The 25,890-nt window shown below is 46.3% G+C and overlaps 1 protein-coding gene across 1 annotated transcript in view; it reads left to right on the plus strand.

The window, feature by feature from the left end:
* The window catches only part of GPC3 (glypican 3), a 534,194-nt gene that overhangs the window by 326,032 nt on the left and 182,272 nt on the right, over positions 1 to 25,890 (plus strand). The window contains exon 6 of the mRNA XM_056538460.1: positions 24,259 to 24,379. Within this exon, the coding sequence (XP_056394435.1) occupies positions 24,259 to 24,379 (121 nt within the window). The remainder of the gene's footprint in view (positions 1 to 24,258; positions 24,380 to 25,890) is intronic.

The raw sequence follows: 25,890 nt of genomic DNA on the forward strand, positions 1-25,890 counted from the left end.
ACTTTAATTTCTGAACCTGTAAACATTCCTGTATTTAAAGAGGCTAAAGGGTGACGCCTCTATATGAAAGTATATTCTAGAAAATGAGTCATGCAGGCTAAAGGGTGACGGCTCTATATGAAAGTATATTCTAGATAATGAGGCATGCAGGCTAAAGGGTGACGCCTCTATATGAAAGTATATTCTAGAAAATGAGTCATGCAGGCTAAAGGGTGACGCCTCTATATGAAAGTATATTCTAGAAAATGAGTCATGCAAGCTAAAGGGTGACGGCTCTATATGAAAGTATATTCTAGAAAATGAGTCATGCAGGCTAAAGGATGACGGCTCTATATGAAAGTATATTCTAGAAAATGAGTCATGCAGGCTAAAGGGTGACGGCTCTATATGAAAGTATATTCTAGAAAATGAGTCATGCAGGCTAAAGGGTGACGGCTCTATATGAAAGTATATTCTAGAAAATGAGTCATGCAGGCTAAAGGGTGACGGCTCTATATGAAAGTATATTCTAGAAAATGAGTCATGCAGGCTAAAGGATGACGGCTCTATATGAAAGTATATTCTAGAAAATGAGTCATGCAGGCTAAAGGGTGACGGCTCTATATGAAAGTATATTCTAGAAAATGAGTCATGCAGGCTAAAGGATGACGGCTCTATATGAAAGTATATTCTAGAAGATGAGTCATGCAGGCTAAAGGGTGACGGCTCTATATGAAGTATATTCTAGAAAATGAGTCATGCAGGCTAAAGGGTGACGCCTCTATATGAAAGTATATTCTAGAAAATGAGTCATGCAGGCTAAAGGATGACGCCTCTATATGAAAGTATATTCTAGAAAATGAGTCATGCAGGCTAAAGGGTGACGCCTCTATATGAAAGTATATTCTAGAAAATGAGTCCGGGTGAAGTTATGAGTCCGGGCAGAGGCGTAACTACAGGGCCCCATCTCTACTGTGCGCCATTTATAATGCTGATGTTTTCTTATTGGGGAGGGAGTGCCTTTGGGCCCCCTTAGGCATCAGGGCCCTGGTGGGACTGCTACCACTCCACCCCCTATAGTTAAAGGGGTACTCCACTGGGCAGCATTCGGAAGTAAATGTTCCGAACGCTGTTTTTGCACTGCAGGGGTTGGCCACGCCCCTTGTGACATCATAGTAACATAGTTCATAAGGTTGAAAAAAGACCAGAGTCCATCAAGTTCAACCTATAAACCTAATGAGTCCCTGAGTTGATCCAGAAGAAAGCAAAAAAACCTCTAACAAGAGGTCAAAATTCCTTCCTGTCTCCAAATATGGCAATTAGAATATATCCCTGGATCAACGATCATGGTCATGCCCCCTCAATGCAAGTCAATGGGAGGGGGGCGTGATGGCTGTCACACCCCCTCCCATAGACTTGGACTGAGGGGGTGTGACTGTGATGTCACTAGGGGCGTGATTGACCCCTGCAGTGCAAAAACAGCGTTCGGAACATTTACTTCCGAACGCTGCCCAGTGGAGTATCCCTTTAGGACCCTGAGTCCGGGGCTTGCGGCGGATTAAAATATAATTTCTGGTTTGCATGCACTGTAATGTGTACAGAACTGGTAATTGAGTTGGAAGTTACTGTCATGCGGCAAAACAGGAAAGATTAACCCTATCCTGTCAAAGTTATTTTTGCTGACATCATTTTAATTTTTTAGCGCTGCCTTTTAAGAGCTATAACTTTTTTTCTTTAATATAGACATGAAGCTATATGACGGCTTTTGGGAAAACATTTAGCTGTTGGGGTGGAATGGAAAAAAACCTCACACCTACATAGCACTACATTTTGTGCTATAGATCAGAAGCTCAGAAGAATGTGTTGCCGATCTTAACACCAGTGCAGTGTTTCTCAACCGATGTCCCTTCAGCTGTTGCAAGACTACAACTCCCAGCATGCCCGGACAGCCATTGACTGTAACACACAACTGCTTGATCACTCGTGAAGCTGCAATAAAAACTCTCCTGCAGCGAGAAGGATAAAGCAGCGAGCCACATAGTGAAGAGCGCAGATGCATGCTTCTCCTATCTCTATCTAGCGATCTGTGGGGGTCTGAACACCAAGACTACAACTGATTAAAACTTTTGACAAGTTTATATGACATGCCAGAAGTTTTAAAAAGTGACATTACTACTTTAAGCTGGCATACAAATTAGAAACGTATTTGCTGAACAGCTATTTCTCATACACATATGTATGCACACTCAGCACACATGTGCATGTATTTCCAGTGGAGGTCATCTACAGCCAGGCTCCTTAAGTGGCAGTTGATTTTCTAACAACAAAGGGATCGGAGAGGTGAAATCCAGCTTCCCAATCCTTATAGGGTTATCCAGAAATAGAAAAACAGAGGTAATTTCTTTCCAAAACTGCTCCCTGTCTGTCTCCAGGTTTGGTGCGGTTTTACAATTTGGCTCCATTCACTTCAATGGAACTGAGCTGCAGAACCACACCCAACCTGGAGACAGACAGGGAGCGGTTTTGAACGAAAGAAAATACCTCTGTTTTATTATTCCTGGATAACCCCTTTATGTGCCCAACAACTAATGATGTTGTCAGGATAGCCCCATATGTATCATTCAACAACCCTGTCCCACTGAAATCAGCAGATTTGGCTGACATTTATCTAATGTGTATAGCTTCATTTACTGTGGGAATGACTGTGCATGTATTATTCTACTTGGTTTACCCAGCAGTGTACATACCATAGAGGCAGACAGGGCTCTTATTTAATCTATACTTGTCTTTATCATTAAAAGCAGAGATGAGCAAACTTACGAAAGTTTGGCATCGCCGGCCTCATCAAATTTTCGGAAAGTGTCTTTGGCTGTCTGGAAATGATGGGAGAAACAGCTGGAGATTCCCTGTTTGGGAACACACTGCTAGAAAGGGTCTGTTCACATTATACATTTTTTACATGCCTTTTTAAAAACAAAAAACACGCTAACAACGCAAAATGTGAAGTGAACAGACGCGTACTTACCAACCTCGTTCCAGGCTGTGATCTTTATCTTGTGTAGCTCCGCCTCAAGTGATGTCTTTATTAGAAGTGGGGCTACAGAAGAAGAGGCCCGGACCAGGAATGAGGTGGGTAAGTGAGATCTTCAGTAGACAGTATCAAGCCAAGGCTGTATACTGTATCTCCCCCCCTCCTCCAACGAATTAAAAAGTACCTTTCACCAAAGAACCCTTTCAAAACTAACTCAGGCTATGTTCCCTAACTACTCCTAACACTCCTCCCACCCATGAAAAAAATGTCAGAGCTTTAAAAAGCTGTGTATCATACCCTTATTCTTGCTCACATAGTGCAATCTCCCAGCAGGAGAAAGTGGGCATTTACAAACAGACATGACATCACTGAAGCCTGCTGAAGGACCACTTCCGCCCTTACATCGTTGCGGTGTTGTGATGAATAGAAGACCTCAAGCTCTTTGCAGCTTTATTGAGGCTATGTGCAGCTGTTATTCAAGCTCAGTGAAGAGAAACACTTCCATAGTTTGGTCTCCTGCCAGGTCGGGAGGAGACTAAACTCACTGTATTAACTGTGGCAGGGAACAGAACAGCGCCACCTAGAAGCCGATTTTTCTATTACATTTTAAACATATTTATGTTGATAATAATAAAAGCAAGTGAATGGGCAAATGTCTGCTAATTACACAAGGCACAAGGCAAGGCATTAAAAGTTTTATTCGGTGACAGGTACTCTTTAACTCTTTCTTTTTTTTTTCCCTTTCTTGCCGGGCTGAGCGCATAGCCCTCAGCCAAGCAAGATGTTACAGAAAAAAGCAATCTATTCAGATTGCTGCTTTACTGACTGCATTGCCAGGTCTGCGCTAGTCAAACCTGACAATGTTTGCAAGGTCGGCAAGCCGCGTTTTTTCTGAAGATCGGGTCGAAACCAGGTTTGCCAAATTTAGCTTACTCATCTTTTATGTAAAGTATAACCATCATGCCACTTTACATTTTTATTAAGAGGATGTTATGGATTCTCCTTATGCTGCAGTTCTCAAATCCCATAATGCAAGATGATTCTTCTCAATTTAAGAAGTATGCTTTCTTCTGGAACTCCAAAGAACTGTGATATCAGAGGCTGACATGGGAGTCCGCCATATGCTCTGGTAACTTCAGATCCGACTAATAATCTTGGCATGGGGGGGGGGGGGGGGTGAAAAAAAAAAGAAATTCTACCCAACACATGCTAGATATTTGATGGTCCTTTGCACATGAAAGAGAGGCGCACATGTTCACTCCGAGGTCATGGGCGCTTGTGTAGGATCTTATTATGTATGCATGATAGCTGGTGACAAGTTCTCTCATACTGGATAATCGGAAAAACATGCACAGATCTCCTGAAGTTGTTCTTTAAGGTGCAGAATTTTTCACCGTGTTTTGCAATTTAGAAGAACAGTGTGAAAGCTCCTGTAACATGTTCTAGAGTCTTATAGTAAGTTGTTCTGAAGATGTCTATAATGAAAAGCAGACATTACCTATGCAGTTAGATACTGAGAATGTACTCCTATGAAATGTGATAATCCTATGCTTTACTCCCGTGTTTTCCAATCAGCGTGCCTCCAGCTGTTGCCAAACTACAACTTCCAGCAAGCCTGTACAGCTGTAGGCACACTGGTTGGAAAAACACTGCTTTGCTTGGTTATTTAAAGGGGTACTCCACCCCTTGACATCTAATCCCCTATCCAAAGGATGCCTGATCATGGGGGACCCCCACAATCTCGGCTGCCGGTGCATGGAGCACACTTCGCTCCGTGGTGGATGACTGGCGATGAGGGGTGGAGATTCGTGATGTCACAGTCACACCTCGCTCATGACGTCAAGGCCACACCCATTCCCCCTCATGCCCCCTCCCATAGACATGCATTGAGGGGCGTCACGAGCAGGGTGCGGGCGTGATGTCACGAGCCTCCGGCGCTGCACCCGCTGCTCTAAACGAATGCCATGTGCAGCAGGGAGATTGCGTGGGTCCCAAGCGGTGGGTCCTCCGTGATCAGACATCTTATTCCCTATCCTTTGGATAGGGGATAAAATGTCTAGGGGCACAGTACCCCTTTAAGTGACCTACTGGGGACATTATGGTATGACGCTTTTACTGAGAAAAAGGACGTATGCGTCCACCAGCTAGGTAAGTATTAGGCAATGTTCACACAGCGTAATTTGTGCGGAATGTCTGCATGGAAAACATCTGCAGACATAATGCACATTTGAAGAATCCAGCGGGCGATAGGACCGCTCAGAACTGCTTTTCTAAAGGAAATCTGCAAAAAGAATAGACATGCGGACACTAGAATCGGGATTTCCACTGCAGAAATTCCACCGTGTGAACAGTGCAGCAGAATCCCATTGAATTGAGCTGGGAATGTCTGTTATTCGGAATATTCCTGCAGAACCTTTATTTTATACTTACTAAAACCCTTCACATTCTCAATTTGTCACAGATAATGATGTACGGCTACATGCTGTACTAGTAAGAGTTAAGATAGAAATAGCTAACTTCAATAGGTCACATCTTATTCCTTCACACATTGCAAGCCATATTACTTCATCACAAAAACATTTTTCATATTGGTTCCTTAGGATGAACTGAATGTGTGTCTGTATCTATATTGAACTCCATTACGCATGTATATAGTGACTCCATACACAACCGGTTAATAATATAAAGGCGCCCTTGTAATTGGTACTCATTACTTAGTAGTGACTGTTATAATCAATTTACAATGATTGACATAGGTGACACTGTATGTATTATCCTGACGTGTTTCCCCATGAGATGAAAATGGTTCATCAGGGGACCATGTGGGTTATATGATGGAGTGATAGGATGTGTGTCAGTATCAACAGGTAATAGGCCCTGGACACTGATGAAACAGCATAACTCCTATAAATAAATAGATAAGGACATTAATGGGATGATACTGGAGTAATTTGTTTATTCCAAATATTCATGTATTGACAGTAAAATTGGGTCGCACTCACCAGCCTTTCCATGCAGATATCCTTTATTCCATAAACGAATAGAACGGTGAGCATAACGGTGCAGAGAAGTTGGTGAGGACGCCAGGAACATTCACAGGTGTGACAGCTGTTTCACGGGTCTAGCCCGCTTCCTCAGACCATGCCCCTCGGTAACGTCAGCACAGGTTAAACACACACCTATGCCTGCGTCATCAAGTGGGCGTGTAACAAGGGAGGTAAGTGAGGTTAAAATACAATTGTGTAAATTTTAAGACATAGCAACTGTGCAATATACAAAAGGGATACATTTTCATATGGCAGAATTATAGAAAGACGCTCAAGTCTAGTTTGTCGTTCAGGCCAAGGCTGCCCTGTGCATTGGTACGTAATATCCATTCCGCTTTAGTGCGTAATAGAATCTTTTTTCTGTCAATGCCTACTTTTGGCATAATCCTTCTTATTCCAAAGAATTTAAGAAATGCCGGATCACTATTGTGCGCAGAACGTACATGATTGATGACACGAGGGCAGCCTTTTCTTGAACAAATTGAATACAAGTGCTCGCGGAATCTAACATGGAGAAGCGAGTAGTGCTTCCTATATAGAACCGTCCGCAATCACATGTTATACCATATATTACAAAACTGGTTTTACAGCATATGAATTCCTTCAGATTGACTCTTACACCGCCAACTGTAACACTCTTTCCTTGTTTTAATTGGGGGCACCACTTACAGTTCCCACAGCGGTGATTACCACATATTGTGTTACCTTTTAGCCAGTCTGCATTTCCTTGTGGTGAGTATTTACTGCAGGTAAGGAGGTCTCCTATGTTAGCTACTCTTTTAAAGGTAATCATAGGTTTTTTTATTGAAGCACTTAGACAGGACAGGGTCTCTCAGGGTTTCTGCTGCCAATCCTTATAGAAAATGAATCACTAACTATATGAGATTCGTGGACGACGTCCTGATAGTCTGGTAAGGCACAGAGACAGAATTCACAGACTTCATTCAGTGGCCTAATCAAAGTAATGACATGAACTTACGCTTTACCTGCCAATCACATCAGAAAGAGATTGAATTCCTTGATGTCATGGTAAAAATAAACGGGAGCAAGCTGCGGACAGTCGGATATCATAAGCCAACTGCCGGTAACTCTCTGCTCCACTATAAGAGCTACCATCCACAGCATATTAAAGCTGCTATACCTTATGGGCAGTTTCTCCATTTGCGCAGAATAAATGATACCCCCCAAGAAAACTTTGACATCCAGGTTGGAGAATTATTTTTGCGTCTGAAAGATGTAGGATACCCCACATCCATTTTGCAGACAGTCTATGAAAGAGCAGGACAGAAAATCCCTCTTAATGAACAGTCGCAGAAAAACAAAAAAATCTCCTAATAAAGAAAGCCAATTTTGCTTTGCCTTTAAATAAAGCCCTATGTGTGAGGCCATAAAGCATCCACAAAAACTGGTATTTAATTCAGAGGGACCCTGTCCTGTCTAAGGGCTTAAAAAAAAAAAAAAACTATGGTTACCTTTAAAAGAGTAGCTAACATAGGAGACCTCCTTACCTGCAGTAAATACTCCCCACAAGGAAATGCAGACTTGCTAAAAAGTACCACAATATCCGGTAATCACCGCTGTGGGAACTGTGAGTGGTGCCCCCAATTAAAACAAGGAAAAAGTGTTACAGTTGGCGGTGTAAGAGTCAATCTGAAGGAATTCATGTGCTGTAAAACCAGTTTCGTAATATATGGTATAACATGTGATTGCGAACGGTTCTATATAGGAAGCACTACTTGTCCGCTCCATGCTCTTGCCTAATCCCTTGTACCGCGCATATCACAGCAGTCAGAGAGGTTGAGCCGTTGCCGGTGGATATGACCTGGTTGCTACCGCCGCTGCAAGACCATCCCGCTTTGCGGCGGGCTCTGGTGAAAACCAGTAGCAACTTAGAACCGGTCGGCCGGCACGGTCCACGCCAATCCCTCTCTGACACAGAGGATCCACCTCCAGCCTGCCGAATCCTGACAGTAGATCCGGCCATGGATCCCGCTGAGGTCCCGCTGCCAGTTGTCGCTGACCTTATCACGGTGGTCGCCCAGCAGTCGCAACAAGGCCATCAGCTGTCTCAACTGACTGTTATGCTACAGCAGCTTCTACCACAGCTTCAGCAACCATCTCCTCTGCCAGCTCCTGCACCTCCTCCGCAGCGAGTGGCCGCATCCAGCCTCCTTTTATCATTGCTGGACAAGTTTGATGGGGACTCTAGACTTTGCCGTGGTTTTCTCTCGCAATGTTCCCTGCATTTAGAGATCATGTTGGACCAATTTCCAACTGAACGGTCAAAGGTGGCTTTCGTGGTTAGTCTCCTGTCTGGGAAGGCCCTGTCATGGGCCACACTGCTCTGGGACCGCAATGATCCTGTCACTGCCTCCGTACACTCTCTTTCTTCGCGGAGATTCGAAGTGTCTTCGAGGAACCAGCCCGAGCCTCTTCTGCCGAGACTGCCCTGCTGAACCTGGTCCAGGGTAATTCTTCAGTAGGCGAGTACGCCATCCAATTCCATACTCTTGCCTCCGAATTATCTTGGAATAACGAGGCCCTCTGCGCGACCTTCAAAAAAGGCCTATCCAGTAACATCAAAGATGTGCTGGCCGCACGAGAAATCCCTGCCAACCTGCATGAACTTATTCATTTGGCCACCCGCATTGACATGCGTTTTTCCGAAAGACGCCAGGAGCTCCGCCAGGATATGGACTTTGTTCGCACTAGGCGGTTTCTCTCCCCGGCTCCTCTCTTCTCTGGTCCGCTGCAATCTGTTCCTGTGCCTTCCGCCGTGGAGGCTATGCAAGTAGACTGGACTCGCCTGACACCACAAGAGAGGACACGCCGCCGCAATGAGAACCTATGCCTGTACTGTGCCAGTACCGAACACTTCTTGAAGGATTGTCCTATCCGTCCTCCACGTCAGGAAAGACGCACTCTGATTCCGCACAAAGGTGAGACAGCTCTAGGTGTGAACTCTGCTTCTCCACGTCTTACTGTGCCTGTGCGGATTTCTTCTTCTAACTCCTCCTTCTCAGCTGTGGCCTTCTTGGATTCCGGATCTGCAGGAAATTTTATTTTGGCCTCTTTCGTTAACAGGTTCAACATCCCAGTGACCAGTCTCGCCAGACCCCTCTACATTGCTTCAGTTAATGGTGAAAGATTGGACTGTACTGTGCGTTACCGCACAGAACCCCTATTAATGTGTATTGGACCCCATCATGAAAAGATTGAATTTCTGGTACTTTCTAACTGCACTTCTGAAATTGTTCTCGGACTACCTTGGCTTCAACGCCATTCCCCTACCCTTGACTGGACCACCGGGGAAATCAAGAACTTCTTGCTACAAAAAATGCCTTATGTCTGCTCCCAGCCCTGCCAGTCAAAACCCTATGGCTCCTCCGATACCAGGTCTCCCCAAGGCCTATCTGGACTATGCCGATGTTTTTTGCAAAAAACAAGCAGAGACTTTGCCTCCTCACAGGCCTTATGACTGTCCTATTGATCTCCTCCCTGGTACTACTCCACCCCGGGGCAGAATCTATCCCCTGTCTGCTCCTGAAACACAAGCCATGACGGAGTACATCCAAGAAAATTTAAAAAGGGGATTTCTCCGCAAGTCTTCCTCCCCTGCCGGAGCAGGGTTCTTCTTTGTCTCCAAAAAAGACGGTTCCTTACGACCATGCATTGATTATCGCGGTCTTAATAAAATCAGTATAAAAAACCGCTATCCCCTGCCTCTTATCTCGGAACTCTTTGACCGCCTACGTGGCGCCAACATCTTTACCAAATTGGATTTAAGAGGTGCATATAATCTCATCCGCATCAGGGAAGGGGACGAGTGGAAGACCGCATTTAACACCAGAGACGGACACTTTGAATATCTGGTTATATACCGCCGTCATGTCCGCCTGGTTCTTCAGAGACTCCGGGACAATCAGTTATATGCCAAGATGGAGAAATGTCTCTTTGAATGCCAATCTCTTCCTTTCCTAGAATATTTAGCCTCTGGCCAGGGACTTCAAATGGACCCGGATAAACTGTCAGCCGTATTGGATTGGCCACGCCCCTCCGGACTCCGAGCTATCCAACGTTTCTTGGGGTTTGCCAATTACTACAGACAATTTATTCCACATTTTTCCACCATTGTGGCCCCAATTGTGGCCCTAACCAAGAAAAATGCCAACCCTAAGTCCTGGCCTCCTCAAGCGGACGAGGCGTTCAACTGTCTCAAAACTGCCTTTTCTTCTGCTCCCGTATTCTCCAGACCTGATCCATCTAAACCCTTCTCGCTGGAGGTAGACGCGTCCTCGGTGGGAGCCGGAGCTGTACTCCTACAGAAAAACTCTTCTGGACATGGCGTTACTTGTGGTTTCTTTTCTAGGACCTTTTCTCCGGCAGAGAAAAATTACTCCATTGGTGATCGAGAACTACTGGCCATAAAACTGGCCCTCGAGGAATGGAGGCACCTGCTGGAGGGGTCCAAATACCCAATTATTATATACACTGATCACAAGAATCTCTCTTATCTTCAGTCTGCCCAACGGCTGAACCCTCGCCAGGCTAGGTGGTCGTTGTTTTTTGCCCGTTTTAACTTTGAGATTCATTTTCGCCCTGCTGACAAGAACATCAGGGCTGACGCCCTCTCTCGTTCCTCGGATGCCTCTGAAATGGAAGCCTCCCTGCAACACATTATTCCTCCTGAGTGTCTGATCTCCGCTTCCCCAGCTTCCATCAGACAAACTCCTCCTGGAAAGACCTTCGTCCCTCCACGTCAGCGCCTCAGGATCCTCAGGTGGGGACACACCTCACACTTCGCCGGCCATGCTGGCGTCAAAAAGTCCATCCAGCTCATCTCTCGTTTTTATTGGTGGCCTACCCTGGAAGCAGATGTTGCTGATTTTGTTCGGGCTTGTACAGTCTGTGCCCAGGACAAAACTCCTCGTCAGAAGCCTGCCGGCCTCCTTCATCCTCTGCCTGTTCCTGAGCTACCATGGTCTCAGATTGCTATGGACTTTATAACAGACCTGCCTTTATCCCATGGCAACACAGTCATTTGGGTGGTCGTTGATCGTTTCTCCAAGATGGCACATTTTATTCCACTTCCAGGTCTTCCTTCTGCGCCACAGTTGGCGAAACAATTTTTTGTGCACATTTTTCACCTTCACGGGCTTCCTACGCATATCGTCTCGGATAGAGGCGTTCAATTTGTGTCGAAATTCTGGAGGGCCCTCTGTAATCAGCTTAAAATCAAATTAAACTTCTCGTCTTCCTATCATCCCCAATCCAATGGGCAAGTGGAGAGAGTTAACCAGGTTCTTGGTGACTATTTGCGACATTTTGTTTCCTCCCGCCAGGATGATTGGGCCGATCTTCTACCATGGGCCGAATTCTCGTACAATTTCAAAGTCTCTGAGTCCTCCGCTAAATCCCCGTTCTTTGTGGTGTACGGCCGTCACCCTCTTCCCCCCCCTCCCCACTCCCACGCCTTCTGGTTTTCCCGCTGTTGATGAGGTTACCCGGGACTTCTCCACCATCTGGAAAGAGACTCAAAAATCCCTCATACAGGCCTCTTCCCGGATGAAGAAACATGCTGACAAAAAAAGAAGAACTCCTCCTGTCTTTGCTCCTGGAGACAAAGTGTGGCTCTCCACCAATTATATCCATTTCTGTGTCCCCAGTTATAAACTGGGACCACGTTATCTTGGTCCCTTTAAAATCAAGTGCCAAATCAATCCTGTCTCCTACAAACTCCTTCTTCCCCCTTCTCTCCGTATTCCCAATGCTTTTCATGTCTCTCTCCTTAAACCGCTTATCCTTAACCGCTTCTCTCCCAAGGTTGTTGCTCCTACTCCTGTCTCCAGGTCCTCAGATATCTTCTCGGTTAAAGAAATTCTCGCATCCAAGACGGTCAGAGGTAAAAAAAAAATTCTTGTAGATTGGGAGAATTGCGGCCCTGAGGAGAGGTCATGGTAACCCGAGGATAACATTCTCGACAAGGACCTTATTTACAAATTTTCAGGTTCAAAAAAGAGGGGGAGACCCAAGGGGGGGTACTGTTACGCCGAGCGCTCCGGGTCCCCGCTCCTCCCCGGAGCGTTCTCCTGTTCGCAGCGCCCCGGTCAGACCCGCTAACCGGGAGCGCTGCGATAATGTCCCCAGCCGGGATGCGATTCGCGATGCGGGACGCGCCCGCTCGCGGTGCGCATCCCGACCCGCTTACCAGACTCGTTCCCCGTCTGTGCTGTCCCGGCACGCGCGGCCCCCCTCCCTAGGGCGCGCGCGCCTGCTCTTTGCGATTTAAAGGGCCAGTGCGCCACTGATTGGCGCATGGTTTTAATTAGTGTGTTCACCTGTGCACTTCCCTATATTACCTCACTTCCCCTTCACTTCCTTGCCGGATCTTGTTGCCATTGTGCCAGTGAAAGCGTTCCTTGTGTATCCCAAGCCAGTGTTCCAGACCTCTTGCCGTTGCCCCTGACTACGATCCTTGCTGCCTGCCCTGACCTTCTGCTACGTCCCACTTTGCTCTTGCCTAATCCCTTGTACCGCGCCTATCTCAGCAGTCAGAGAGGTTGAGCCGTTGCCGGTGGATACGACCTGGTTGCTACCGCCGCTGCAAGACCATCCCGCTTTGCGGCGGGCTCTGGTGAAAACCAGTAGCAACTTAGAACCGGTCCGCCGGCACGGTCCACGCCAATCCCTCTCTGACACAGAGGATCCACCTCCAGCCTGCCAAATCCTGACAAGTGATGTGGCATCACTTAAATTCTTTGGAATAAGAAGGATTATGCCAAAAGAAGGCATTGACAGAAAAACGATTCTATTACGCACTGAAGCAGAATGGATATTAGGTACCAATGCACAGGACAGCCTCGGCAAGGCTGGTGAGTGCGGTTCCTCTCCTTTTTTTTCTACGCTATATATATTTACGCCTTGTGCCTTTCTTACCTGCACCACCAGCCCTAGCAGTTTCATAGCCTCACACTCATCCCACGGCCTGTGCTACTAAAGGGATCCACATACTACACCCCTGCAGTGCCGGACGAAAAACTGCCTGCACCTCTTATGAGTAAAATTGGATGGGTTGATGATCAAGCATTAAATGACATCTGTAGTGCAACATAACTTATCCCCTATACGAAGGATATGGGATAAGTTATAGATTGCGAGGGGTCCGAGCCCTGGGGCCCCCCGAGATCTCCTAGACAGGGCCGCGGCAGTCTGCAGGAAGTGCAATGTCATCCCCAGCAGAAATCTTTGGCAGACACGCCCCCTTCATGATTCTCTATGGGATACATGGAGGGGGCGTGTCGGCCGCCGCGTCATGCCAGCATACTTCCGCGGCCCCGTAAAGGAGATCGCGGGGGGCCCCAGTGGTCAGACCCTCCATGATCTAAAACTTATCCCCTCTTCTTCAGATGGGGAATAAGTTATATTGCACTACAGATGTCCTTTAAGTCTTATTTTTCCATTAGTTCTATATTGTGACACCCATCATAAAGCAATATGTACAGGTGAAACTCGAAAAATTTGAATATTGTATATTCATTTATTTCAGTAATGCAACTTAAAAGGTGAAACTAATATATGAGAGAGACTCATTACACGCAAAGCAAGATAGTTCAAGATAGTGTCATAATTGTGAAGATTATGGTTTACAGCTCATGAAAACCCCAAATCCCAAATATATGATTTGGGGAGCCATGTCATCTTCTGGTGTTGGTCACTGTGCTTCATTAAGTCCAGGGTCAACACATCCGTCTACCAGGAGATTTTGTAGCACTTCATGCTGCCTTTCCTTTTAAGTTGCATTAATGAAATCCAATGGACTTTTGCACGATATTCCAAGTTTCACCTGTATTCTAGTACACTGTTATACAACCAACACTTGGTATACTAAAATGACTATTACTGATAGCTTACAGACAATACATCTACGATACATGTTGGGTCACATGATTTAAAGAAAACAATAAATATGTCCTTTTAACTTATTAACATATTACTTTGTTTCATGACTTCCATGTTGCACAGTCCCATCTCATATGCCATAGATTTCCATCAAGGATTTTGTATAGTTTGTATGTCACTACTAATTTTGGCTTCCCTCCCACTTGGCAATCCCCCAAATATGCATTTAAACCTCAACAAGTCTATGGAAAAACATCAGTTTCTAATTTCTGAGCTATGCCTGAGAGATTGCCAAATCTTCCGCTAATCTTACAATAACATTGTCCGCATCTGTACAAATAACAATAATATACAACATTCTTTATGGGTGGGAGGGAGGGGGGGGGGTGGAGGATGTCAAGTCAAGGTTAGGATAGTTGCCCTTGCAAATATCTCTCTACTTTCCTACTAGTGTTGAGCGGCATAGGCCATATTCGAATTCGCGAATATTCGCGAATATATGGACGAATATTCGTCATATTCGCGAATATTCGCATATTCGTAATATTCTCGTTGTATTTTCGCATATGTGAATATTCGCGTGTGCGAAAATTAACATATGCGAACATTCGCATATGCGAAAATTAGCATATACAAATGTTCGCATATGCGAAAATTCGCACACCGTTCTCTCACACAGTAGTATTAGAGCCTTCTTTACACCACACAAGCTGGAAGCAGAGAGGGATGATCACTGTGATGTGTACTGTGAAAAAAAAAAAAAAAAAAAAAACGAATATTCGTAATTACGAATATATTGCGCTATATTCGCGAAATTTGCGAATTCGCGAATATGCGATATTCGCGAATAATATTCGAATTGCGAATATTCGCGAGCAACACTATTTCCTACTGGGGTTGTATTAGAAGATCCATTAATAGATTGCAATTGATGTTTAATTTCCTAGAAAATGTGTAAAGTCTGTCTTGTATTAGGGATGGTAGCGAGTGACTGCTTGAGAGTTTTGGATTTCTTAGTTATTACGATATTGAAAAATGTAGCATATTCAATGTTCAGGGCCTGGGTGTCATTAGGAAGATCCAGTGTAGGTAAGTGGTTTAAAACTTCAGATACTTTAAAACACATTAGACATCACAGGACAGTAGAAAAGTGATGCATTTTGAACAACTGTAATGTGCTTAGTCATACAATAAAATATAAAAAAAAAACGATTGGCCCAAAGGACCACAAACACCCCTGGTAAAGATTAAAGTGTACCCGTCATATCACATAAAAAAATGATGCTTCAATATGTTACTCACTAGGTCATGCAGATACTTTACATGTTTTTTTTTATGTGTCTAACTTCTGTATTTGGCTCACAAATCCCTTAGTTATGCTTCTCACTCATTCTGACATCCATTGCTCAGGAAGGGGCATGTCCAAGGCAAGTACTGAGCCCGCCCTCACTCACCATGCATTCACTTCCTTCCTGAGTCTGCTCTGTAACCTCCTCCTCTCTGTTTTCACACTGATAGGACAGGAGTAATCAAAAGGTAGTGCTAGTCCTGTCCTCACTTACTGGACTTTGTCCAGTTTGGAAAATGCAGAGATGAAAATTTGTCTGTACCATCAAAAGGATTAAACAGTAACATTTTGATATTTTTTCAAATATAAAATCCAACCAACCCCTTTGGATACAGCTAGAAATGTTTTTTTTTTTTTTTAAGTCATCTGTGACAAGTCAATTGAAATATTGTAAATTAAGAAACAATGGGGCCCTCAACTGCTGGGGAAAGCTAGTTCATTTTTACCTCTAGCTCCCCTGCAGGGACATCAAGGTATAGCAATCTGTTCATTGACTTTAGTAGAACTTGGTAGCAAAAAAAGGAATTTCTCCAAAAACAGGCGCTTCTCCCAATAAAAGGTTTGCTTTATTCCATCAAAGTAGACACAAAAGATTTGAAAAAAAAAAAAGCACTTTCAACGCGTTTCTAGCTCGGACTGAGCTCTTTATCAAGACCGAGCTAGAAACGTGTTGAAAGTACTTTTTTTTTCAAATCTTTTGTGTCTACTTTGATGGAATAAAGCAAACCTTTTATTGGGAGAAGCGCCTGTTTTTGGAGAAATTCCTTTTTTTTTTTGCTACCAAGTTCTACTATTGCTTGCTGACTTCCCTAAATGATCGGGTACTCCAAGGCCGCTGACCCGCTATTGATGAGCTGTTATAGATGTTATGCTCTAAGCATAACCAACTCTGGTGAGCATAATTCAATTGCAAACACTGCCTGCATCTTTAATGGTATTACACTAGGATCGCGCTCCTCTTGTCTTTTTGTCTCTATAGTGCATTGTTCATTGACTTTGGCAGTGATCTCTAACCAGAGACTCATCAGGAGTTCAGAACTACAACTCCCAGCATGCATAGTATCTCGAAGAGCAGGAAAGCCCCAGGTTACACAGCAATTATCTATTGCATCTGTGCTCGATTATCTAGGCAATAATTCAGCATCAGTAATGCATTTACTCACAACACATCAGTATAACCTGTAGTCAGATAGATAGTTTAGCAAACTTCTTGTGAGAAGAATGGAAGTCAGTAAAAAAAAAAAAAAAAAAAATTTTTTAGAAAATTCTGATTTTTATTTATACAATTTGTCTCCAAACCGTAAGTTGCAGATGATATAGTATCAACCAGTGTAAAAATTAAAACATGCTGAAAAAACGAACACACGGTACATTGCCTTTTAATACCATCCAGTGTCCACTAGATGGCAGTGTGAGAACATCAACCTGTACCATGAGCGCTTAATGATAGGCATTCATGTAGCGGGGTGTGTTAATAACCTACCAAGAAAGAACTTAAAGCATCTGAGAGATGTTGTGTGTTAAACATGAAAGAGGAGCTCGGCACGCCTGTGCGAGTGAATTAAAGCCGTGTGGACAATAAGTTATGGGGCTGACCAGCTTACTTGGCATAACTACCAATGTCCGAGGGCATGAGCCTTGCTTGGTCTGTACAAGTTACGGATTAATATAAATAAAAGCAGGTTGTCATCGATTCTATATGAAATAAATGTAGCAGATTAAAACCATTTCTTCAAAAAATAGTACAGGGTATTATTAAGGCTGCTTTCACACTATAAAAATGCATCCGATATGAACACCCGTTATAAAAAGAGGGGAAAACAGCATTTATACGGTCGGTACAAAATCACTAACGGCTATTAGAAAATCCCATTATAGTCTATGGGATTTTTCTAATAGCCGTGTTAACCCGTTATCGCCCGTTATTAATAACGGACGTTATTTTGTGACGGGCGATTGAACAGGAGAAATAGTGCATGCCCTAATTCTCCCGTTACTATCGCCCGTCACAAAATAACGGCCGTTATTAATAACAGGCGATAACGGGTTAACACGGCTATTAGAAAAATCCCATAGACTATAATGGGATTTTCTAATAGCCGTTAGTGATTTTGTACCGACCGTATAAATGCTGTTTTCCCCTCTTTTTATAACGGGTGTTCATATCGGATGCATTTTTATAGTGTGAAAGCAGCCTTAATAATACCCTGTACTATTTTTTGAAGAAATGGTTTGAATCTGCTACATTTATTTCATATAGAATCGATGACAACCTTTTTTATTTATATTAATCTGTAACTTGTATAAATGCCGATTTCCCCTCTTTTTATAGGCTGGAATTCCACTTGTTTTTTTTTTTTTGCAAAAACACCAAGAAGAAACTCCAATTCTGCCGCATGGCGTTTTTTTTGGCCAAAAAATGCTGTGGCCGGATGTTAGCTGTAAATCAACGAGAAATCGCAAATTTCTAATTCCACTTGCCGTTTTTTCACTTTGGCGTTTTTTTAATCCTTTTGGCATTTTTTACTTTTCTTGCGTTTTTTTTCAGCTCCTTGGCGTTTTGAAAAAAAAACGCTGTATGTTGCTCAAACCGGCTGTCACGATGCCGGCTGGCAGGTAGTGGACCCTCTGTGCCAGAGAGGGATTGGCGTGGACCGTGCTAGTGGACCGGTTCTAAGCCACTACTGGTTTTCACCAGATGCCGGCTGGCAGGTAGTGGATCCTCTGTGCCAGAGAGGGATTGGCGTGGACCGTGCTAGTGGACCGGTTCTAAGCCACTACTGGTTTTCACCAGAGCCCGCCGCAAAGCGGGTTGGTCTTGCTGCGGCGGTAGTGACCAGGTCGTATCCACTAGCAACGGCTCACCTCTCTGGCTGCTGAAGATAGGCGCGGTACAAGGGAGTAGGCAGAAGCAAGGTCGGACGTAGCAGAAGGTCGGGGCAGGCAGCAAGGATCGTAGTCAGGGGCAACGGCAGAAGGTCTGGAAACACAGGCAAGGAACACACAAGGAACGCTTTCACTGGCACTAAGGCAACAAGATCCGGCAAGGGAGTGCAAGGGAAGTGAGGTAATATAGGGAAGTGCACAGGTGAAAACCCTAATTGGAACCACTGCGCCAATCAGCGGCGCAGTGGCCCTTTAAATCGCAGAGACCCGGCGCGCGCGCGCCCTAGGGAGCGGGGCCGCGCGCGCCGGGACAGAACAGACGGGGAGTGAGTCAGGTAGGGGAGCCGGGGTGCGCATCGCGAGCGGGCGCTACCCGCATCGCGAATCGCATCCCGGCTGGCAGCGGGATCGCAGCGCCCCGGGTCAGAGGACGTGACCGGAGCGCTGCAGCGGAGGGAGTGAAGCGAGCGCTCCGGGGAGGAGCGGGGACCCGGAGCGCTCGGCGTAACAGTACCCCCCCCCTTGGGTCTCCCCCTCTTCTTGGAGCCTGAGAACCTGAGGAGCAGACTTTTGTCAAGGATGTTGTCCTCAGGTTCCCAGGATCTCTCTTCAGGGCCACAACCCTCCCAGTCTACTAAAAAAAAAATTTTCCCTCTGACCTTTTTGGCAGCCAAAATTTCCTTGACCGAGAAGACGTCCGAGGAGCCGGAAACAGGAGTGGGAGGAACAGATTTGGGAGAAAAACGGTTGAGGATGAGTGGTTTGAGAAGAGAGACGTGAAAGGCATTAGGGATACGAAGAGAAGGAGGAAGAAGAAGTTTATAAGAGACAGGATTAATTTGACACAAAATTTTGAAAGGACCAAGATAGCGTGGTCCCAACTTGTAGCTAGGGACACGGAAGCGGACATATTTAGCGGAGAGCCATACCTTGTCTCCAGGGGAAAAAACGGGGGGAGCTCTTCTTTTCTTATCCGCGAACCTCTTCATGCGTGAAGAAGCCTGTAAGAGAGAATTTTGGGTCTCTCTCCATATAATGGAAAGGTCACGAGAAATTTCATCCACAGCGGGCAGACCAGAGGGCGAGGGGGTAGGGAGGGGGGGAAGAGGGTGACGGCCGTACACCACGAAAAATGGGGATTTGGAGGAAGATTCAGAGACCCTGAAGTTATACGAGAATTCGGCCCATGGAAGGAGATCTGCCCAGTCATCCTGGCGGGAGGAAACAAAATGTCGCAAATAATCACCCAGGATCTGGTTAATTCTTTCTACTTGTCCATTGGACTGGGGATGATATGCAGAGGAAAAATTTAATTTAATCTTGAGTTGTTTACAGAGAGCCCTCCAGAATTTAGACACGAATTGGACCCCTCTATCCGAGACAATCTGCGTAGGCAACCCGTGAAGACGAAAAATGTGTACAAAAAATTGTTTAGCCAACTGAGGCGCAGAAGGAAGACCAGGAAGAGGGATGAAATGTGCCATTTTGGAGAATCGATCAACGACCACCCAAATAACGGTGTTGCCACGGGAAGGGGGTAAATCAGTAATAAAATCCATACCAATCAGAGACCAAGGCTGTTCGGGGACAGGCAGAGGATGAAGAAAACCAGCGGGCTTCTGGCGAGGAGTCTTATCCCGGGCACAGATAGTGCAGGCTCGCACAAAGTCCCCAACATCCGTCTCCAGAGTCGGCCACCAATAGAAGCGGGAGATGAGTTGCACAGATTTCTTGATGCCCGCATGACCTGCGAGATGGGAGGAGTGACCCCATTTGAGGATTCCGAGGCGTTGGCGTGGAGAAACAAAGGTCTTTCCTGGAGGAGTCTGCCTGATGGAGGCAGGAGAAGTGGAGATCAGGCAGTCAGGTGGAATGATGTGTTGCGGAGGGAGATCAACTTCTGAGGCATCCGAGGAACGAGAGAGAGCATCGGCCCTAATGTTCTTATCGGCAGGACGAAAGTGAATCTCAAAATTAAATCGGGCAAAGAACAGAGACCACCGGGCCTGGCGAGGATTCAGCCGTTGGGCAGACTGGAGGTAGGAGAGGTTCTTGTGGTCGGTGTAGATAATAACAGGAAATCTTGATCCCTCCAGCAGATGCCTCCATTCCTCAAGTGCTAATTTAATGGCTAGAAGCTCTCGATCCCCGATGGAGTAGTTCCTCTCCGCTGGAGAGAAGGTCCTAGAGAAAAAACCACAAGTGACAGCATGCCCGGAAGAATTTTTTTGTAGAAGAACAGCTCCAGCTCCCACTGAGGAGGCATCAACCTCCAATAGGAAGGGTTTGGAAGGGTCAGGTCTGGAGAGCACGGGAGCCGAAGAAAAGGCAGACTTGAGTCGTTTAAAGGAGTCTTCTGCTTGAGGAGGCCAGGACTTGGGATCAGCATTTTTTTTGGTTAAAGCCACGATAGGAGCCACAATGGTAGAAAAATGTGGAATAAATTGCCTGTAATAATTGGCGAACCCCAAAAAGCGTTGGATAGCACGGAGTCCGGAGGGGCGTGGCCAATCTAAGACGGCAGAGAGTTTGTCTGGATCCATCTGTAGTCCCTGGCCAGAGACCAAATATCCTAGAAAAGGAAGAGATTGGCATTCAAACAGACATTTCTCAATTTTGGCATAGAGTTGGTTGTCACGAAGTCTCTGAAGAACCATACGGACATGCTGGCGGTGTTCTTCTAGATTGGCAGAAAAAATTAGGATATCGTCCAGATATACAACAACACAGGAGTATAACAGATCACGAAAAATTTCATTGACAAAGTCTTGGAAGACGGCAGGGGCATTGCACAGTCCAAAGGGCATGACCAGATACTCAAAGTGTCCATCTCTGGTGTTAAATGCCGTTTTCCACTCGTCCCCCTCTCTGATGCGGATGAGGTTATAGGCGCCTCTTAAGTCCAATTTAGTGAAGATGTGGGCACCTTGGAGGCGATCAAAGAGTTCAGAGATGAGGGGTAAGGGGTAGCGGTTCTTAACCGTGATTTTATTAAGACCGCGGTAGTCAATGCAAGGACGTAGGGAGCCATCTTTTTTGGACACAAAGAAAAATCCGGCTCCGGCAGGAGAGGAGGATTTACGGATAAAGCCCTTTTTTAGATTCTCCTGGACGTATTCGGACATGGCAAGAGTCTCTGGGGCAGAGAGAGGATAAATTCTGCCCCGGGGTGGAGTAGTACCCGGGAGGAGGTCGATAGGGCAATCATAAGGCCTGTGAGGAGGTAGAGTCTCAGCTTGTTTTTTGCAGAAAACATCCGCGAAGTCCATATAGGCCTTAGGGAGACCGGTTACTGGAGGAACCACAGAGTTACGGCAAGGGTTACTGGGAACCGGTTTTAGACAGTTCTTGGAACAAGAGGACCCCCAACTCTTGATCTCCCCAGTGGACCAATCCAGGGTTGGGGAATGAAGTTGAAGCCAGGGAAGTCCAAGGAGAATCTCCGAGGTGCAATTGGGGAGGACCAAAAGTTCAATCCTCTCATGATGAGATCCGATGCTCATAAGAAGGGGCTCCGTGCGGAAACGTATGGTACAGTCCAATCTTTCATTATTTACACAATTGATGTAGAGGGGTCTGGCGAGACTGGTCACCGGGATGTTGAACCTGTTGACGAGAGAGGCCAAAATAAAATTTCCTGCAGATCCAGAGTCCAAGAAGGCCACTGTAGAGAAGGAGAAGGCAGAGGCAGACATCCGCACAGGCACAGTAAGACGTGGAGAAGCAGAGTAGACATCAAGGACTGTCTCACCTTTGTGCGGAGTCAGCGTACGTCTTTCCAGGCGGGGAGGACGGATAGGACAATCCCTCAGGAAGTGTTCGGTACTAGCACAGTACAGGCAGAGGTTCTCCATACGGCGTCGTGTCCTCTCTTGAGGTGTCAGGCGAGACCGGTCGACCTGCATAGCCTCCACGGCGGGAGGCACAGGAACAGATTGCAGGGGACCAGAGGAGAGAGGAGCCGAGGAGACGAAACGCCTCGTGCGAACAGAGTCCATATCTTGGCGGAGTTCCTGACGCCTTTCAGAAAAACGCATGTCAATGCGAGTGGCTAGGTGAATAAGTTCATGTAGATTAGCAGGAATTTCTCGTGCGGCCAGAACATCTTTAATGTTGCTGGATAGGCCTTTTTTGAAGGTCGCGCAGAGGGCCTCATTATTCCAGGACAATTCTGAAGCAAGTGTACGGAATTGTACGGCATACTCGCCAACGGAAGAATTACCCTGGACCAGGTTCAACAGGGCAGTCTCAGCAGAAGAGGCTCGGGCAGGTTCCTCAAAGACACTTCGGATTTCCGAGAAGAAGGAGTGTACAGAGGCAGTGACGGGGTCATTGCGGTCCCAGAGCGGTGTGGCCCATGACAGGGCTTTTCCGGACAGAAGACTGACTACGAAAGCCACCTTAGACCTTTCAGTGGGAAACAGGTCCGACATCATCTCCAGATGCAGGGAACATTGGGAAAGAAAGCCACGGCAAAACTTAGAGTCCCCATCAAATTTATCCGGCAAGGATAAGCGTATCCCAGGAGCGGCCACTCGCTGCGGAGGAGGTGCAGGAGCTGGCGGAGGAGATGACTGCTGAAGCTGTGGTAGCAACTGTTGTAGCATAACGGTCAGTTGAGACAGCTGTTGGCCTTGTTGCGCTATCTGTTGTGACTGCTGGGCGACCACCGTGGTGAGGTCAGCGACAACTGGCAGAGGAACTTCAGCGGGATCCATGGCCGGATCTACTGTCACGATGCCGGCTGGCAGGTAGTGGACCCTCTGTGCCAGAGAGGGATTGGCGTGGACCGTGCTAGTGGACCGGTTCTAAGCCACTACTGGTTTTCACCAGATGCCGGCTGGCAGGTAGTGGATCCTCTGTGCCAGAGAGGGATTGGCGTGGACCGTGCTAGTGGACCGGTTCTAAGCCACTACTGGTTTTCACCAGAGCCCGCCGCAAAGCGGGTTGGTCTTGCTGCGGCGGTAGTGACCAGGTCGTATCCACTAGCAACGGCTCACCTCTCTGGCTGCTGAAGATAGGCGCGGTACAAGGGAGTAGGCAGAAGCAAGGTCGGACGTAGCAGAAGGTCGGGGCAGGCAGCAAGGATCGTAGTCAGGGGCAACGGCAGAAGGTCTGGAAACACAGGCAAGGAACACACAAGGAACGCTTTCACTGGCACTAAGGCAACAAGATCCGGCAAGGGAGTGCAAGGGAAGTGAGGTAATATAGGGAAGTGCACAGGTGAAAACCCTAATTGGAACCACTGCGCCAATCAGCGGCGCAGTGGCCCTTTAAATCGCAGAGACCCGGCGCGCGCGCGCCCTAGGGAGCGGGGCCGCGCGCGCCGGGACAGAACAGACGGGGAGTGAGTCAGGTAGGGGAGCCGGGGTGCGCATCGCGAGCGGGCGCTACCCGCATCGCGAATCGCATCCCGGCTGGCAGCGGGATCGCAGCGCCCCGGGTCAGAGGACGTGACCGGAGCGCTGCAGCGGAGGGAGTGAAGCGAGCGCTCCGGGGAGGAGCGGGGACCCGGAGCGCTCGGCGTAACACCGGCGTTTTTAGTCAAAATCGTGGCGTTTTGCTCCAATAGAAGTCTATGGGAGTGAGAAAACGCCAAGAAAAATGATATGTGGGTTTTAACGGGCGGTTTTGCGGGTGTACGCCCCCTCCCATAGACTTGCATTGAGGGGGCGGGGTGTGACGTCACACGGGGCGTTGTTATGACATCACGATCTCCCGTCACCGTGGTCGTGAGGCGTTAGGATGTGAGCCTCCAGCGCTGCCGGAAGCCGCAACAGGTGGGTGCTGCAGACGAGATCCCGGGGGTCCCCAGCGGCGGGACCCCCGCGATCTGACATCTTATCCCCTATCCCTTGGATAGGGGATAAGATGTCTAGGGGCGGAGTACCCCTTTAAGTCATACTGTAGAATAAACATAATGCCACCCCTCTTCCTCTACTGCTCATTGTCTTTTTGGCTGTCATTACACATGTAGGCCTGCCATCACATATTCATTTTTATGGAGTCTCTTGACATCTCAGATGAGTCGTAACACTTTTGTAATCCATCGGTATTCTAAATTACAGGTTCCAGCCCCATACTGTGAAGAACGGCTTTAAGGTTCAAACAAGCAACCAAGAGGGTAAAGTGAGGAGCGCCGAACCCGTGATTAACCAGATCATTGATAAATTGAATCATGTCAATCAGGTAGGTGCAACCACACAAAGTATTTACCTCAACAACTGCTATGAATGTGCTGAACAATGAAAGTTAAATTACTAACTGCTTAAAGTCTAACTGTTTATGTTTCATAGAGACATGTCATATGTTTTTATCAGTGGGGGGTCTGGGTGCTGAGACCCCCACAAAGCTCTGGGGGAAAAGAGTTCAGCTAAGCTCTGTTTCTCCCTGGTGTCTTGCGCTTACTGAAGATGAACTACATAGAAAGTGTATAGCGTGTAGTGTTGAGCTCGAATATTTGTAATGCTAATTTTTACCATGAATATCGGCACTTCGCGATTTTGCAAATATTTAGAATATAGTGAAATATATTCGTAATGATGAATATTTTTTTTTGTGAATAAGCAAATATATATGTGAATATGAAGATATTCGTGAATATGCAAATATTCACGAATTTCGGCACTTCCAGTCAGAGGACGCTGATTCCTCCCTTCGTTTAGCTGTAAGATATAATCGCGCATGCACACGATGCGAATTTCATTACAAATTTTCGCATGGAAAAAAGAAGAGAACAAACATAGCGAATATGCGAATTTCGCAAACATAGGACGAATATTTGTCCATATATTTGCAAAATATGGTGAATTCGAATATGGTCCCTGCCGCTCATCACTAATAGCGAGCCCATTTGTAGTGAGCACAAGACAGCTTGGAGGAACAGAGCTTAGCTGGGTGCTTCTGCCTACTGGTTCTAGTGATCGGTGGGGGTCTCCTCACCCAGACCCCCACCAATAAAAACTATTGACATGTCTTTATGAAAATGACAGTTACACTTTAACTATTGGTAACTGTCTAGAGCAGTTGGTGCCAATCTTAACATATACTCCAGAACTGCGGTGACTGTGGGTGGGGTCATAGGGGGAGATTTATCAAATCCTGCCCAGAGGAAAACTTGCCCTGTTGCCCATAGCAGCCAATCAGATCTCTTCTTTCATTTTCCACAGGCCTTTTCAAAAATGAAAGAAGCGATCTGATTGGTTGCTATGGGCAACTCAGCAACTTTTCCTCTGGACAGGTTTTGATAAATCTCCTCCATTGTGTACATACATTACATTACTTAACCTGTACAGGGGATTAGATTGTAATGTGACTTCACACCAGAAGGGTAGTGACTGCATCCTTGGGAGTATATTCCTCCTCCCTCCTAGGCTCTCTTCTCTCCCGGCTGTTCCTCTCTGAGGTCATCACAGCGATATTCTCTTCTATTCTGATGAGCTTCGTCCCTGCATGTACTGGTCACATGATTGTGACATCAACACAGGTCTTTCACCTCCAGCATCTAGCAGATACAGAGCAGGTCCTGGTCGGTCAGTTTCTGCTGTTGTACATGAAGACTCCTCTGCCCGACCAGGACCTGCATTGTATTTAACTAGATGGCCACCATTAGGGATTTTTTTTTACGCGTACCCCCAGAGGAACTTCTGCGTACCCCTGGAATTTGCAGTAGGTGAGAGAAGGGGGACAAAGAGAGGACC

The sequence above is a fragment of the Hyla sarda genome, chromosome 9, assembly GCF_029499605.1.
Source record: "Hyla sarda isolate aHylSar1 chromosome 9, aHylSar1.hap1, whole genome shotgun sequence".
NCBI lineage: Eukaryota > Metazoa > Chordata > Amphibia > Anura > Hylidae > Hyla > Hyla sarda.